The 19,274-nt window shown below is 36.9% G+C and overlaps 1 protein-coding gene across 8 annotated transcripts in view; it reads right to left on the bottom strand.

The window, feature by feature from the left end:
* LOC123554479 (DISP complex protein LRCH3-like) overlaps positions 1 to 19,274 on the bottom strand; it is a 68,181-nt gene extending 48,907 nt beyond the window's left edge. For all 8 annotated transcript variants that reach the window (XM_045344667.2, XM_045344669.2, XM_053547879.1 and 5 more), the window contains exons 1-2: positions 19,083 to 19,274; positions 6,291 to 6,435 (exon numbers count right to left, since the gene is read on the bottom strand). In XM_045344667.2, the coding sequence (XP_045200602.2) occupies positions 6,291 to 6,435; positions 19,083 to 19,269 (332 nt within the window). In that variant the 5' untranslated portion in view covers positions 19,270 to 19,274. The remainder of the gene's footprint in view (positions 1 to 6,290; positions 6,436 to 19,082) is intronic.

Here is a 19,274-nt window from a genome sequence, read left to right as displayed (position 1 = left end):
GCCCCCTTTTTAAAGGTTCTGCTTTGGTGACTATTTTTCTAATTTCCTAGAACAACAGCTATTTAGCCCTTACCCTGCTAAATTTCTATAATGAACTTCTCCACCTTTCAATTTTGATAGTTAAAAGGGGTGCATACCAAAAAGATACTGACTGAATGGCAAACAGTGCAGATAATGATCAGACTGCATGGATGTGCAGGCTGATCATGATCTACACTGGTAGCAAAGGCAGAATCAATTGTGTCCAGCATGATAAGGGTTAAAATAAATGCAGACTATAGTATATATAAACAAGAGCACCGCCTTGCGGGTGCTGACGCTCATCTGATTTTTTTTGTATGATAGAAATATTGTCCTACCCATGATTTTCTAAGTCTAAAAAGGGCCATCATTCTGGCAAAAAGCAGGATAGAGTTATGTTTCTTGATGTACAGTGTCCACTTATCATGGTGAAAAACTGTTGCAAGTTTTAAAGCAATAGCTTTGATAGTTTATTAGAAAAGTTGACTTAAACATAATACTCAACCAAGAAAATGATTTTCTAAGTCCAAAAGGGGCAATAATTATTGCAAAAAGCAGGATGGAGTTATGTTGCTTGCTGTACAGGGTCAGCTTATGATGGTGAACAAGTGTTGCAAGTTTCAAAGCAATAGCTTTGATAGTTTAAGAGAAAAAGTTGACCTAAACATAAAACTTAACCAAGAAATCTGATATTTTCTAAGTACAAAAGGGGCCATAAATCTTGCAAAAAGCAGGATGGAGTTATGTTTCTTGCTGTACAGGGTCAGCTTATGATGGTGAACAAGTGTTGCAAGTTTTAAAGCAATAGCTTTGATAGTTTAGGATAAAAACTGACCTAAACATAAAACTTAACCAAGAAAACTGATTTTCTAAGTCCAAAAGGGGCAATAATTCTTGCAAAAAGCAAGATGGAGTTAAGTTTCTTGATGTACAGGGTCTGCTTATGATGGTGAACAAGTATTCCAAGTTTCAAAGCAATAGCTTTGATAGTTTAGGAGAAAAATTGACCTAAACATAAAACTTAACCAAGAAATCTGATATTTTCTAAGTACAGAAGGGGCCATAAATCTTGCAAAAAAGCAAGATGGAGTAATGTTTCTTGCTATACAGGGTCAGCTGATGATGGTGAACAAGTATTCCAAGTTTCAAAGCAATAGCTTTGATAGTTTAGGAGAAAAGCTGACCTAAACATAAAACTTAACCAGGCAACGCCGACGCCGACAACTGCTCAAGTGATGACAAAAACTCATCATTGTTTTTCAAAAAATCAGATGAGCTAAAAAATGAAGACTCGCATTCATTCTGAAAAGTATTTTTACACTGCAGTATGTAAGCTGTTTCAGTCAATCAGTGTTACATAGTTTCATAAATTTTTCCTGCAGTAAACCTAGACACCTGCAGTTTTTATAGCAGATTTTATGGAGCCTGATCTCTTAAAAACATTTTACAGAGAATGAAATAGACTGATATATCTATTGATGCCCTGATTACCCTGTACAAAAAGATGTTTATGGTTCATATACAGATAGGATTAGCATTCTTTCTCTTGTACAATAGAATTACTTAACAGGAAATTATGTAATCATCACTTTTACTATCCTAATTTTGGACCGAGATTCCGACACAGTCCCATCACCAAAAAGAATATTTTTCCACATTTTTGAAAAAAAAAAAATCCTCTGGGTTATTTTTTTTCTCTCATCCAAACAAAGCTTTTAGTACATAATGTAAACCACACCATTAACAAGATAGCCTAAGATTGCTCACCTGAGTTTCAGAGCTTAAACTGACTAGAGGGTGTGCCACTTTGGAACAGGAACATAATTATTATGTTTAAGGAGTCAAAAATTTCAGAGGCAGTAAAACTATAAGTGGATCTATTCACATAAATTAGTTTGTGGATGAAAAAAAAAAACACACCGAGGGTGTTTTGCAAGATCTCCTTATAATGGACTGTCATCTGCACCCAGCAGTTCATTACAAGCTGATCAAGACTTAATCCATTCCCACAAGTCATTGCTGAGATAGCATCTTACACACATAACTGATCAAAATTTTTAAAGTTAAAAAGGCAGTATAACTTTGCCAAAAAAAGTCAAAATGCAAAATAGACAAATGGAACCTACACATGCCTGTCAGAACACCAATGTGAACAAATTTGTGAAATTTCAATCTATTCCCACAAGTGGTGAATGAGACACCAGCTTACATTCACAATATGGTTGAAAAGGGGGCATTACTTTCTAAAAATGCGAAACCTGCACTACATGTCAGATCATCACAGTGAAGGAGTGTGTGACCAAGTTTCAATCTGTTCCCACAAGTGGTTAGTAACTGAGACATCAGCTTAGTAATACATACAAAACTAAAACACGTCCAGCACCGAAGAATGGGTGAGTGTAACAGCTCTACCTATTCTATAATGAATGGTCTAGGCTAAAAAAGGATTCTGCAGAAGTTTCTATGACTCAGTTGGATGGCTTTTGTCAAAAGAAACAATCAAAAACTGCACTGTGTCTCAAGCATAGCATTATTGATGTAATTATCGAAATACCCCAATCCCACATTAAATACTGTAATTACAGTAGCATGCCGACTGTGGGCAATTACCTAGCAATCTTATAGTCAAATCCAATATTCTGTAATCAATACATTCCCGGGTTTAATTAAGTTCAAAGAAGTATATTACAGAATGATGGTACAAATTGAGCTGTCAGAAAAACAATCCATCTTGAAATATTCAGGGAGCCGTCTAGACATATCCACCTAAATCATGATGCCAAAATGAATTAATAAACGTATTACTACATGATCAGACCAAAACCATGCCTTTGATTTATTCAGGACAGAAAAAAATTCAAATGAGCTGTGCCATGGGAAAACCAACATAGTGGCATTGCGACCAGCATGGATCTAGACCAGCCTGCGCAACTGCGCAGTCAGGTCAGGCTGGTATGGATCCATGCTGGTCGCAAAGCCACTAAGTTGGTTTTCCCATGGCACGGCTCAAATATCAAACCTTGAACAAACATTTAAGAGGTTTGAAAGTGGTAATATTTTTCGAATGTGTATCACTGGCACTCAAGAACCATTATTCCTGTTGCGTTTATTATCGCTAATATTCACAACCAGAGCAACACCCAAATTCAAAACACTTGTGAATATCAAAAATCAATAAGTCCAAAAGGATAAGTAAATTATAGGAAGTGCAAATTCTTGACAATCTGAGTATGTCTGTTATACATAAAAAAAAGTGAAATAAAAGTGGCACTTAAATTATCCTCTCCGCAGCATAGTAATCAAACACTACAAAATACATTTAAAATCATAATTATAGAGAATAACTCATGGTGTGAAATTTTAACAAAAGTAAAAATAAATCTAATTAAAATGGAGCAGCAAAAAAACCAGATAGTTAAAAGATCTCAACGAAAATTAATTTGTTGATCAAAACTCTAAAATCCACTCAACTCCGTTACAGTACCGCATTATGAACGCATAAGCTGGACACTCGATAGTCAAGAGCAAGATTCCAGTATGCACTATTTTTAAAATAGACACTGTCTGTAAAAATCGCATTCTTAGTGAATCATTGCAGGACGAACTCGTACAAACTGCGGCAGGAAAAGTGAAAATTCTTGGCAGCTCGTCCTTTGGGATGAATTGCTTTCATTTTAGAATTTATCGAGCTGTGCCTGCACAACTTGAAGATTGCAGATTTAAGTCCAACATATTGTTTTCTCCAAATCAACATAAACCTGGGGATCCAGCAAACTTGTGGATTCTCAATCTAAACTCTTCTACTAGTGACTGACACAATTTTACTCCTTTAACCTTCAGCCAGCTTGCAGCAAGTGTTTCTGCCTTTGCGACCAGTGCAGACCAAGATCAGCCTGCACATCTGTTCAGTCTGATCATGGTCTGCACTGTTCGCTATTCAGTTAGTAAATTTTCAGTGAACACCCTTTGAATATTAAGTGGTATTGCCAAAATCGAATGATGGACCAGTCAATTTTCAAAATTTAGCAGGGTAATGGTTAAACAGCTATGCCAAGAAAAACATGTGATCTTCTAAAGTCAATATGACATTCCTTGTAACAAACCAATAGATACAGATAAACAGACCAATCAATACATTCCTGATTTAACTGAATGGATTACAAGGAATGGTTTATCAGCATGTAACCACTATTATCTTTATTGATTTCAAATCAAGTTGCTGTATTCAGCAGTTTCCAACAGGGATAGAGTTACGCTAAGTCATTTTCTGTCTTCTGTACGAACAATTATTCAAATATTCATCTACAGTTATTACAATTCTTTTGCTTTGGCCAAGTTAGGGAGAATAGCTTTTCAAAAGAACAACTCATTTCGAATACGATGGGGAGTTACAAAGTACAAGTATAATATAAAAAGTTCTTACACTTCGAGTACAGTTGTCTAAATCAACCAGAAATTATGGAAATCAATGATACTTTACAGAAATTGGCACAAGTATTTTAAACTTGTCTATAAAGACCATGCATCTACTGTAGGTCACCTCCTGTCTATAAAGACCATGCAAATAGAACAAGAGGTCTGACAGGGCCCAGGTCACTCACAAGAGAACAAACCAAACTGACTTGTTAAATTAAGACCCTTCTCTGTTCAGAAAAATTTTATGAGCTAATTCTTTATTAAATATTACCTCCTTGTAACAGAATTGTATTTTTTGCAGGTAAACGGGTAGGGAAGAACTCAAGGACAGTTCTTTTGGTGTGATCTTCAATTAACGATGACCTGTAGCAGAGGTGGCGAAATCTGATTTTGACTTGCTTGTCAGTTTTCGTCAATTGCTATTTTGTACTTGTCCATATGATAGTTATACTGTAAATTCTGGTCAAATTTCACTTGTTCGTACAAGCTTTGGGACAACCTGGGCAATACAGACAATTGAATTTCCTGTGTAGTACAGGTTTTATGAACAACCCTGTTCAAAGAACAAACATTTCCAAGAAAGATGAATTCAACGTAACTACTGTACAGAACAACAGATGCCTTCAATGACCTTCATCAGTTAGGGAATGTCTCCTACATAAACAGGCTAAATGGAAAATCCAGTGGCTAAATGTATATAATGATACCTAAATAAAGACACTTTCCTTGGATCTTATTCTTAATAATTTTTTTTGATGATATAATTATGACCTTTTTTGTGTTGATTTGCCATAAAGCCCAACTCACTCACTCACTCTTAATGCTTTAATTGCTGTTCACTGTAAATAAAGTAAACTTCCACCATCAAGGCAGAAAATTGATTTCAGCATCTTTAAACAAATGTGCCTAATGAACTCATAAATGACCTTGGAATGTTCAGGGTTTCCACTGGCTCTAATTTTTTCTCCAACACACTGCATATGTTGCAACAACTTTATGAATTACAGGTATGAAATGGTGGTCTCTGGTGTGTTTCTGGGTCTAAATTTTGAGACGATATTATTCCTTTGCCAAAACAGTAGGGTGCATCTTCGATGACTATAGGTCACTTCTTACCTAACATTTGTGTGTTGGGGTAGGGGGAGGGGGGCTGGAAATAGACTTTATAAATCAAAGAGTGTAATGCAAGATTAGAGTAAAACAGAGATAAACATGTTGTTGTATTTTGCATTTTGACAATTTTATTAAAAAAACATTTGCATAGGTAGGTTTTCTCTGAATCATTTTTGCGACTGACCAAAATTATTCGGAAATCTGGGTCGCGAAAATGTGTTACAAATGAAAAAAGGCAATCAAGACTAGCATTATTTATAAAATGAAAATTTATAACTTTTTTTCTATGGCCAGAGTTAATTTTTACCATTGATTTTTACTTGTTTAGGGCAGTTTTTCATTGGAATTTGCCAAAATCAATCTACAATCATAATTTAAAAGTTCTTGTAAACTGTCGCGGATGTTCCGTCAGCCATTCATTTCAAAGGTTTGCTACAAAATATAACTTTAAAATGGCTACTTTGACACTACTTTCATGATTCTGCTCGTTAAAACATGTATATAAAACAGATTTTTACGAAAAACATTGCCGCAAAATTTATAACTGATGTGTGTTTTTTCATTTAACAACTGATATTACCATTTAATTCAGTCCGTGAAACATGATTTTCATTTCTTTGACGATAACAGTAACAACTTCGCCAAATGAATTGAAGCAGAACCTCCGTATGTTTCATCTTGTATTAATTAATATATATATATATATATATCAAAATTAACTTAACTACACTTTCTGTTACCTTAGATTTAGATAAGTTAATGCCTGTAACTGTACTATGGCTTCTGGTATAGACTTTATCACATTGTGGTAGCAGTCCAGTTTTTCCATTGATATGTAAGCACAAACTTCTTTTGGTACCTCAGACACACGGTTTTTAGAGACATCTGAAATAGAAAAGATAATAATTACGGACTAGTTTTTTTCCCCAGGCCTTTTCAGCCTGACACAGCCCCATGCCCCTTTTCTTAAGCGCCTTGTCGCCTTTGTCCAGCATGCAGAGGTGATGGCCCAACTAGGGTATAGTATATCTAATAGACAGTTCCAGCATCTTGCTATAGAGCTCATATATAGTCTTGGGCAGAAAAACAACAGCAAGCTGTTTAGTAACAACTGGCTGTATTCATTCCTTTCCCGATGGAATGATCATGCAGCTTCCCTTGTCTTGCACCAAGAAAGTTGGAGACAGTCAGTGCCCACCACACCAGAAGCAGCTGATAAGTATTTTAACAACTTAGGGGAGATATTACAATATTGACAAGACTGGCCTCTAACCAGACCACCCCCACCAAATGTGATTGCTACACCAGGAAGTAATTCACAGGCATTGACATCCCCGAGGACAACCACAACCACTTTAATTGGATGGGCAAACACCCTAGGTAACTTGCCCCCTACTTTTTGAAGTTTTATTGAAGGGTGCAAGCCCAGGAACATGTGGCACCATGTCAGATTCTGGATGGTCAAATGCCAGCATATTCAGACAGTATCTGGAGGACCTTTCTTCCTCACACTGGTGGAGGCGGTTCAGCAGAGAGCCAGTTTTTTTTATTGCTTGATGGACACGTGTCACACATATCCCCAGATTTAATTGACAGGGCGAAGGAAAGACATGTCATTCTATTTATGTTGCCTGCCCATACGTCACACGTTTTTTTCAACCACCTGATGTAGCAGTCTTTGGCCCCTTCAAGACATACTACTACCAGGAATGTGCAGCTTTCATGCAGAGAAATATGGGTCAGTCTGGCACACGATATGAAATGGCAAAGCTTGCATGTAGAGCATACTTGAAGGAAATTAGTCTAAACAAGTGAATGAAGTATTGCCATGCAATACAAAGTCCCCTACTGGAAGGCACCTAATTTTCTCTACTGCAGTATAACATAATGAACTGATATTTGTCAATGATGTATAAACAATATTGTACTACATTTACAATATAATATAACAAAGCACTTGGATTAAAATTTGCATATATAAAAACGTACAGTTGTTTTCATTTGGAATTTTTTTGGCCGATTTTACAAAAAGTTATCATAAAAGTTATTTATAGTAACAACAAAGTGAAATTAATCCTATAAAAAAAAAAAAAAAAAAAAAAAAATCTATAAAATGTAAGTCCACAAGAAAATCTTTACCAGGTAGAGATAGACCAAAATACACCTAAATATTGGATGTAACATGCATGTTGTACCACAGAAAAGTGGTCTTGAATTTTCCCTAAGGCCAGTAATAAACAAGAGGACCATGATGGTCCTGAATCGCTCACCTATCCCCACATGACCCAGTGTTGAACTGAGTATGACGTCGTTATTTCTATTATTTGACACAGTGACCTAGTTTTTGAGCACATGTGACCTAGATATCATCAAGATAAAAAATTCTGACCAATTTTCATGAAGATCCATTGAAAAATATGACCTCTAGAGGTTACAAGGTTTTTCTATTATTTGACCTAATGACCTAGTTTTTGAAGGCACATGACCCACTTTTGAACTTGACCTAGATATCATCAAGGTGAACAATCTCACCAATTTTCATGAAGATCTCATGAAAAATATGGCCTCTAGAGAGGTCACAAGGTTTTTCTATTTTTCGACCTACTGACCTAGTTTTTGATCGCACATGACCCAGTTTCGAACATGACCTAGATATCATCAAGCTGAACACTCTCACTAATTTTCATGAAGATCCATTGAGAAATATGGCCTCTAGAGAGGTCACAAGGTTTTTCTATTTTTAGACCTACTGACCTAGTTTTTAAATGTACGTGACCCAGTTTCGAACTTGACCTAGATATCATCAAGATGAACATTCTGATCAATTTTCATGAAGATCTCTTGAAAAATATGGCCTCTAGAGAGGTCACAAGGTTTTTCTATTTTCAGACCTACTGACCTAGTTTTTGACCGCACGTGACCCAGTTTCAAATCTGACTTAGATATCATCAAGGTGAACATTCTGACCAATTTTCATGAAGATCCATTGAGAAATATGGCCTCTAGAGAGGTCACAAGGTTTTTCTATTTTTTGACCTACTGACCTAGTTTTTGACCCCACGTGACCTACTTTCAATCTTGACCTAGATATCATCAAGGTGAACATTCTGACCAATTTTCATGAAGATCCATTGAGAAATATGGCCTCTAGAGAGTTCACAAGGTTTTTCTATTTTTAGACCTACTGACCTAGTTTTTGAACCCACGTGACCCAGTTTTGAACTTGACCTAGATATAATCAAGGTGAACATTCTGACCAATTTTCATGAAGATCTCATGAAAAATATGGCCTCTAGAGAGGTCACAAGGTTTTTCTATTTTTAGACCTACTGACCTAGTTTTTGACCGCACATGACCCAGTTTCGAACTTGACCTAGATATCATCAAGATGAACATTCTGACCAATTTTCATGAAGATCCATTGAGAAATATGGCCTCTAGAGAGGTCACAAGGTTTTTCTATTTTTTGACCTACTGACCTAGTTTTTGACCACACGTGACCCAGTTTCGAACTTGACCTAGATATCATCAAGCTGAACATTCTGACCAATTTTCATGAAGATCCATTGAGAAATATGGCCTCTAGAGAGGTCACAAGGTTTTTCTATTTTCAGACCTACTGACCTAGTTTTTGACCCCGCGTGACCCAGTTTCGAACTTGACCTAGATATCATCAAGATAAACATTCTGACCAATTTTCATGAAGATCTCATGAAAAATATGGCCTCTAGAGAGGTCACAAGGTTTTTCTATTTTTAGACCAACTGACCTAGTTTTTGACCGCATGTGACCCAGTTTCGAACTTGACCTAGATATCATCAAGATGAACATTCTGACCAACTTTCATAAAGATCCCGTGAAAAATGTGACCTCTAGAGTGGTCACAAGCAAAAGTTTACGGACTGACGGACGGACGACGGACGACCGCCACGCGATCACAAAAGCTCACCTTGTCACTATGTGACAGGTGAGCTAAAAAGTTACAATGTAATCTATTTATAGTAACAACAAAGGGACGTAATTCTAAACAAGAGTGCAAGAATGTCACAATATACGCCCGTCACAGCAAATTTCTTTACTCTAGCACCTGTATTTGCAAATGGAATTTTAATTGTGTGGTTGTTTAGTAATAACTAAGCGTTTTGTTTTTCTAAGTCCACAAAAAAACTCCTTACCAGGTAGAGATACCTTAAAATACACCTAAAATTGGAAAGTAACATCTATGTTGTACCACAGAAAAGTGGTCTTGGTTTTTCCCTACGGTCAATTATAAAAAAGTTACAATATAAGTTATTTATAGTAACAACTAAGGGAAGTTAATCTTAAAAAAAAAAAAAAAAAAAAAAAAAATAAAAAAAAAAATTGTAAGTCCACACAAAAATCTTTACCAGGTAGAGACTGGTCAAAATACACCTCAAAATTGGATGTAGCATGCATGTTGTACTACAGAAAAGTGGTCTCGATTTTTCCCTACGACTAGTAATGAAAAAGTTACAATATAAGCTATTTATAGTAACAACAAAGGGAAGTAATTCTAAAGAAGGGAACTGCGCATGACACTTCGCAGGGCCTCCGCTGCCGATCGCCAATGTCGCCATTTGCGATAATTTTAAGAATTTGGCGCTAAATTTTGCGAACTGGCGAAAATAAGTGGCGCATACATTTAGTTTTTTTTCCTCGGCATTTGTTTTTTCCGTAGTGATATAAGCGGCCCAAGAATTGGTTCCCGATACACGTGTTTACCTAGACGCTGGTAGTGAATAAAATCGATAACCAGTCTAGGCGGTGTATTTGACAATTCGACTATTGAAGTTGGTTGACACTTTGAGAAGATAATTGCGTAATAATGTGTGAATTGAAGATTAATCAGTAATAAAAACATCTGCCAGCTTGTATGTTTGACCTCTGTCGAGAATTCACCAAAATTAACGCCGATTACGGTGTACTTTATGTGTTGCGATTTTTTTCAAAAAAAGATTGTCATGTTTGTGGCATGCAGTTGTATGACTGACGAATTTTAAATAAGTACGAAAGATACATTTAATTTGTTACTTTTTTGCAAGATAATTTTTGATTCCTCAGTTTTCATAAAAGATTTTAACGATGGATCCGAAAATTAAAACACATCGGCCTCAATTTGCATCCTGGACCTGGTTAATTTCTTTGAAATTGAAATGTTCAGAAACTGGAAGATATTACTTGCTACCATGGCTTCTTAAAAATCATTAGAAGAGGGCTCAACTCGACCTTTTAGAATAGAAAAAAAATCCGAATTTTCCTTTCCGAAAATAAATGAGTCCTGAAATATTGATAATTGACATGGATAGATATGATTCTTGAATTAGAGAATGATTTGTGTCATTTTTTATCCAACTACAAATTGAATTTACTTCTACAATAAACTAATACACCTTCAAAAGTTGTTATTATTCCTAATGAAATTATTTACAATATTTTATTTCTCTATGCACACTATGACAGCCAACTAAAAGAAATAAAAGTGGCTCAGAACTTTGGCTCAAAAATGGCTCTAAAGTGGCTCCAACTTTTTCAAATTGGCGAAAAGGTTGGCGACAAGTATGAAAAACCCAGAGGAGGCCCTGCTTCGTCTCATGATGGTGTATAATTGTGTCAAGTTACATCAAAATCCCTCCATGCATGAAGAAGAAATGCTTCGGACAAAGTCATTCTTGTATCTGACCTTTGGCCTCTAAGTGTGACCTTGACCTTAGACCTAGGGACCTGGTTCTTGCGCATGACACTACGTCTTGTGGTGGTGAACATTTGTGCCAAGTTATATCAAAATCCCTCTATGCATGAAGAAGAAATGCTCCGGACAAGGTTTTCATTCTTGTATCCTTTGACCTCTAAGTGTGACCTTGACCTTAGACCTAGAGACCTGGTTCTTGCGCATGACACTCCACCTCATGGTGGTGAACATTTGTGCCAAGTTATATCAAAATCCCTCTATGCATGAAGAAGAAATGCTCCGGACAAAGTTTTCATTCTTGTATCCTTTGACCTCTAAGTGTGACCTTGACCTTAGACCTAGGGACCTGGTTCTTGCGCACGACACTCCTTCTCATGATGATGAACAATTGTGCCAACTTTCATCAAAATCCCTCTATGCATGAAGAAGATATGCTCCGGACAAAGTCATTCTTGAATTTGACCTTTGACCTCCAAGTGTGACCTTGACCTTAGACCTAGGGACCTGGTTCTTGCGCATGACACTCCGTCTCATGATGGTGAACAACTGTGCCAAGTTTCATCAAAATCCCTTCATGCATGTAGAAGATATGCTCCGGACAAGGTCTGTGGACGCCGCCCGCCCGCCCGCCAGGGGCGTTCCCATAATACGTCCCGTTTTTCAAACGGGCGTATAAAAAGTGTGCCTCATGGTGGTGAACATTTGTGCCAAGTTACATCAAAATCTCTCCATGCATGAAGAAGAAATGCTCCGGACAAAGTCATTCTTGAATTTGACCTTTGACCTCTAAGTATGACCTTGACCTTAGACCTAGCGACCAGGTTCTGGCGCAAGACAATTTGTCTTATGATGGTGAACATTTGTGCCAAGTTACATTAAAATCCCTCCATGCATAAAGAAGAAATGCTCCAGACAAAGTCCTTCTTGAATTAGACCTTTGACCTCTAAGTATGACCTTGACCTTTGAGCAAGGGCTCCGGGATTTGTGTATGACACGTTGTCTCATCATGGAGAACATCTGTGCCAAGTAATATTGAAATCCCTTAATGAATGACAGAGTTATGGACCGGACACGAAACAGACCCTGTTCATGCCATGTTAACATTTGACTACTAAGTGTGACCTTGACCTTTGAGCTAGGGGCCTGAAAGTTGTGCACGACACATTGTCTTATTATGACATACAATTTTGCCAATTGATATTAAAATCCCTTCATGGATGAGAGAGTTATGGACCGGACAGGAAAAAAGCCCTGTTGACCTTTGACCTCCAATTGTGACCTTGACCTTTGAGTCAGGGGTGCAGGTTTTGCGCATGACACATCGTCACATCATGGGGAACATTTGTGTCAAGTAATATTAAAATCCCTTCATGGATGAAAGAGTTATGGACCGGACACGAAACAGACCCTGTTCATGCCATGTTAACATTTGACTACTAAGTGTGACCTTGACCTTTGAGCTAGGGGTCTGAAAGTTGTGCATGACACATCGTCTTATTATGAGGTACAATTGTGCCAAGTGATATTAAAATCCCTTCATGGATGGGAGAGTTATGGACCGGACAGGAAAAAAGCCCTGTTGACCTTTGACCTCCAATTCCAATTGTGACCTTGACCTTTAAGCTAGGGGTCCGGGTTTTGCACATGACACGTCGTCTCATCATGGGGAACATTTGTGCCAAGTAATAATAAAATCCCTTCATGGATAAAAGAGTTATGGACCGGACACGAAATTGCGGACGGACGGAATGACAGAATGACGGAATGACGGAAAAGTGCATTCCTATAGTCCCCGAAACTGGTTTTCAACCAGTAGGGGACTAATAATATACAGGCCGCATTAAAAAGGATGGGCATACTACCTTTAGGGACAGAGGCGTGGTTCATCAAGAGCTTTTTCCTTGTGCTTCATTCAGAGAAGAACTACCATTAGACAAAGAAGCTGCAATCAAGTCGGGCAAAGATGCAGTAAAGGAGTGTCTCAAACTGAAATTTGAAAGCAGTCAGAACTCCACCAGTGTCAGTGCAAGAAGAGAAAGGTCATCCGCCAAAGCCAGGTGGAAGGGTGATAAAGTAAGATGGGTACCCTGATCACATACGTACTTTTGTTGCCCATAAAGAGACCGCTACTCCAACAAAAAGGAATAATAACACCACAGAAACTGAATTTTCCTCCACCTCAAAGCCCATACCCATCCACTAGTGGATTGAATTTGCCCACTACAGCACCCACTACTGCTACACAGACTCACATGAGGAAATAGAGGATGACAAACCATGTTGTGTTTGTGAGAAACCACACCCACGAAACTGCGCAAGGACTCAAACATCAAAATTGTGACATTTGAGATTTTTTTGGCCATTTTTATTGCCGTTAATCAGCTATATTCCCAATGCCAAAAAGTATGTATTTTCCCCAAAATAAGTGCAAAAATTCCCAATCTACATTCTGAAAAAGAAGTCATCAAAATTGCACAAACATTGACCAAATTATGGACAATTTTGTAATGGCAGTATGTTAAAGAGGTGGTACAATCATGTGAAACAAGTGTATGAGAAAGTACTTGAACACATCTTTTCTATATCCTATCCGTATGGGACTAAATATTTCCCAATTCGGAACATTTACGCATCAAAATTCCCAATTTTTGGGGTATAGGCTATGTTCCCAAAACAACAAGGAAACACCCTGAACATGGGTACAATGCAAGTAACTTCTGAAAGCGTAACCAATGGGTGCATCTGAGTTTCTGTAGAAAAGTACGAGCTGTCAGATGGCATAGTGAATTCCAATGCATTCAAAAATAAAACTTGTTTTCTAAAGTTTGAACAATTAACTGCTGTTGTTGTGTTTTTAATTGGATGTAAATATGAATTGCTTTTTCAACATGTTGACATTTTCCCCCAAAAATTACATTTTTACTTTTAACACTTGGGTCACTTTTAATGGTTTACGAAAAAAATAAAACACTATCACACAGCGCCAACAGGTCGTCTCTTTGGAGGAGATACCTAACACTATGCCGCTGAACTTACTTAACCATAAAATGCCAGGTATACGTAGCAACACAGACCTAGCAACCAATGAAAAGCTCCAAGAATATGAGAAAGCGCACAGTTGAATCTCTTCATGTTAGTCCTGGCTTCCAAAACTCTAAATGCCGCTTTTTCATATTTTGTTTTTTCATAGTTGCGGCTTTAGAGTTTTGGACCAGGTCTACTATGAAACCATACCAAAATAAAAAGTTGTCCAACTTTTCATTGCAAACTTAGTGAGCTGAAATTCTGAACAAAGACGCATGGGTATCTTGGTAAGTACTTCTACATCTGTTAACACCATTTATCAAATTCTGCAAGCAAATCTTACAACAAAATTGCCGATTTTTACAAGTAACTGTTAGATCAGCATCATTTCGGCAGCCATTGTTGAATAGCAACTGCGAGATTCTCGCATGATGTCAGCGCGGGAACCGCTAAAAATATACATGTAAAGCACCTTGTAAACAAAAATATAATTTATACATACCAGTTTTCTTAAGGATTTATCTATGAAAATAATAATTCAAATCAATTCCTATTAAAAAATAACCATTTTCCCAAGTTTTTTGTCACCGTGATGCTGATGCAACTTCAAACAAGAAGCGGCATATATTAGTGCTCTCTTAGCGGTTCGCGCGGGTGAAAGGTCAGTCTCGTATTTCAAAGGAGCAAGATGGCGGCGTTGAGTAAACATTTCAGGCCAGTTCGAAATTGTCAGGTATTTCTGCCTTCAGTTATGGGTTTTGATGCGTAAAATATGGCACAATGGTAGATTTTACAGGGTGCGACACCTTACGTACCAGTCACTTTATGTACCAGGTCTTTTATGTACCACTTTGACCCCTAATGTACCACCTATATATTATATAGTAACTTATCTCATAGGTGATCATTACCTGTGAAAACAGCTTTGATTTAATCAGCTCAAGTCCACAGAATGTTACTTTGAGGTAAGAATATTCAAATAATATGAATTAAGGCACCGCCTAGCATTGGGGATTTATCTTTAATATACCCGCTTAGAAAGAAATATTCAACGCTCAAGAAAGTGAAACTTTGATCTAAACTGTAGTTTACATTTAGTGTCATCATACCTCTTACAGCGAATATCATACTTTGCAAAATTTACGGAAGCCATGCCGGTGACGTCATTCAGCGTTCTCGCACTAGCTTTTAGAATTTTGTTTTGTTCGTTTGCACTCCACGCAGAAACTTGACGGTCTTTACACTTCCTTACTGTTTTAAAAGTGTTTTTCAGTTGCATGTACAGTTTTCATTACGAAAAAGAAGTAAAATAATCATGTTAGCGCGGTTTACGAGTTACTATGACTGATTCGGGGTGCTCGGATGTTCATAAAGACAACCAGTCAGCAGATTTTACATAGACCGGAACCGGAAAACATTGAAAAAATTGCCTCAGTATATGCAAATAGCAAAGACGAATATCTATATACGGACGTTCAGAGCTCCAGATAAGATGCGTATTTGCGTAAATACGTTTTGAAATTTACAAAAAACGCATTTAAAATCAAACCAACGCGTACTGATACGCATTGAAAAAACGGGATACGTATTTTACTCGATTAAAGTGCGTAATCCAATTTTATCATAAATCAAGCACATCCTTTTTGTAATCGAGTACAACAAACAAAAATGGCGTCTCATAAAAGCAAACGCAAACGATATCGTAACATAATGTTATTTTCTTCTTCAAGTATATTAAAGCGTGTGACAAGAGATGACTTGGACAATGCCTATCGCTAAGCACGTGATCTATGATATATTATGGGTAACTGTTGAAGAAGCAGAAGCACCATACATGTGGGTGTTTCTGAAAAAAACAAACATTGACAGTCAAAGTATCACTGGCTGTTGATATATCGCAGTGGTCAGTAACTTAAATTAAGATGTAGTGTAAGATGTAATGTATGCAGTAAACAAAATGTTAAAACTATCTGAATGAAGGCTCAAAAAATATTCAGGAAAACAGCATTGGTCGACAAAGGCACTTCAGCAGAGCACATGAATATCAGAAAATTATACAAACAAACAGTTATTATTATTACCCTTTTAAATAATTTCGAATTCTGAAAAACCATTTAGAATTCTAAAATACCCTTTTGAAAAAATATCTAGGAGTAAAATACCCTTTGAAAAAAAAACTAGGGGGTAAAATACCCTTTAACCTAAAATCTTATCTGGAGCTCTGGACGTTACCGTCTCGGGGATTTTCATCCCCTATAACAAGTGCATAAAATTCATTTACCTGATTAATTATGACAATTAAATTTAATAAAAAAAAAACATATCATTTAAAATAAAATATAAAATATTTTAATCAAATCAAATAAAAATGATAATCCACTATAATTATATCATATATGTGGTACATAAGGTGTCCGAAGTGGTACATAAGGTGCTGGTACATACAGTGTCTCGTACATAAAGTGCCACATTTGATTTTACAATATGTACGAACGAGAGCGCGTCAGATTTCTGGCACGATTATTGGTATGATTTCCTTACGGAGTACACTTCAGTGCTCCCATCCAAATCCAGCATATAAACCGTGAGCGCTGAAGTAGCTTAATGGTAAAAATGATCTAGAGTCAGTGTACCCGGTTTCGCACTGTACGCGGTTTCGCACACCCAGTAAATTCATGTTCTTTGTGAGAATAAAGCAGAAAATTCAACAATTCTTTGTTATTATTTCACGAAACTGAGTTATTTCCTACATAATTTGACACAAGGGGTCCTTCCCCACTGGAGCCTCATTCTGGTAAGTGCAGACGAAAACAATAACAATATCAATGGAGACCAGTAAGTAAGCTGAAAAATATTAAGTTTCATGAAAATAATGACTATGCAAACAACAGCAAGGTGCAAAATAACTTGAAAAATCACTATTCCATCATACAGGTAAGTATTTACCTACTACTTTACCTAAATGAAAAATATTTCAACAGTTATTGAAATTCTCCCAACCTGCAAAATGCCTTCAACTAGTTTGTTTGCTTTACGTTTTAATTAAAACAGAGAACTTAATCGAATAATTTGACTTGTGGGGGTCTTTTGTGATTCAACACAGGGATATAAATTAACACTCGCCTAGTGCGACCAGATTTGAAGCTGGTCGAGTCAATTTTCCAAAATAGTCGCCCAGCCGGCGAATGGCTTTGGATTCACCTATTAATGTCAATATTCTGGGTTTTTCCGAGACTGTCTTATTAATATGCACTACGTCACTTAAATCAACCAATCAAAATTACCGATATATACTACGACCAATCGGAATAGGCGGATCATTTACTCTGACACTAACAATGGCTGCGCCCATAGAAATACGGCACTAGAAAGTAGAGGTTTATTGAAGGTTGTTAAAGAGCTTAGAACGGCCGGTCGCAGGGACAAATGGAAATATTATCAGGATTATTTAAAGACCTAAAGGCCAATGAGGACTTTAATGAAAAATGGGCTGTTAACAGACCGCGGCTGCATAGAACACCGACTGCAACATGGTGTGTACTTTTTTTGTACAAGTAATAATTTCGTACTTGTGAGTGACCTGTAACACGAAAATGTAACAAAATACAATTCAGATGTCCATAAGCGTGCAGCCTCTATCAAAATGCCCATAAACAACCCAAATCCTCTAGTGCTGCAAAAATCATTCAAACTTTAAGTGCGTCTGTGTTTGAGAGGCTGTGTCCGAATGTTTGAGTTTGATGAGTGTTCTGTAATTATATTTAAGAAATTGATGTATTTTGGCAGGAAGCAAATTACAAGACTTATCATTAATTATGTCGATCTAAACTGCTGTTAGTATATTTTCCCGCTAATAATAGCTGGGCCCCTAACTTTTAGGCTGGGCCCCTAGAATTTGCCTGTAATGAGCCCAGTTGGCTAATAGGGTCTGAGTGTTAATTTATATCCCTGCAACAGCTTCTATTGTTTTATTTTTGTTTCATGTATTCAGTTGTTTTAGCCTTTTCTGCTTTTAGAAGTAAAAACAGGGTTTGGTACCTAGCTTTCACTTTCACAACTGCTTTTAAATTTCACTTTCAGATGTTTTATAGGAAAATACATGTTTAAATTGAATTATATAAATGGTAAAAAAGGTAATTAATATTTTTCTGTTGAGTAACTGCATTGTTATCACTGAATTCTATAAATAGCAGGGTGTGCGAAACCGGGTACACTTAAATGCAATAACTGGTCAAAATATGTTATCCGAATCAAGTACACTAAGAGGTATGACGTCATTGTAGTGGGAAGTAAAAGTAGCATGTTTCAAACCGAAATGAGTGCGTTTATTAAAACATATAGAGGTAAATTCAGATTTAATCATTTTTAGCTAGAAATGGAAGGTATTCTTAGGAAATGTGTGCGAAACCGGGTACACTGACTCTACATCTACAGGATACTTCCAACAATCATTAGCGATTATGACTGGAAGGCGTAAACAGGCCCGAGATCAATCATGTTTTTGTTGATTTCAAGTGTTACTTCAGGTTTAAACTATATATTTATGCATAAAATACTTATATGCTATTGTTTGCAACCACTCCAACAAATAATTTCCAAGACCTAAATCCCAGAGAAAATAACGGGATAAGGCTATAGCAAAATCTGATTAACAAATCAATAAAATGATGATATTTTCAAACGAACTGACATGTGTAACAGTGGCTGAAAAAGGGACTGCCCAAAATTCTGATGTCAGATGAATTTCATGATGATTCATCGCTGAAGATGCTGAAAAAAACAAAAACAGATGCTGACCTGCTGAAATTGTATCAATCAAATCATATTTCGCGGCGAGTTTTGGATATTCCCGCAGCTTCCTACAACTCAAATTTATTTCGCCAGTATGTTGGGCATCCTCAAAAACACGTTCTATAGGCTTAGAGAGCGATGTTGGGCTTTGAGAGCCGCCTCCGTGATAATTTGTCGCCATTTCTGGCAACATTTCAC

The sequence above is a fragment of the Mercenaria mercenaria genome, chromosome 7 (assembly GCF_021730395.1).
Source record: "Mercenaria mercenaria strain notata chromosome 7, MADL_Memer_1, whole genome shotgun sequence".
Lineage (NCBI taxonomy): Eukaryota > Metazoa > Mollusca > Bivalvia > Venerida > Veneridae > Mercenaria > Mercenaria mercenaria.
The sequence above is the reverse complement of the archived record's forward strand: the minus strand, read 5'-3'. Positions and strand labels throughout refer to the sequence as shown.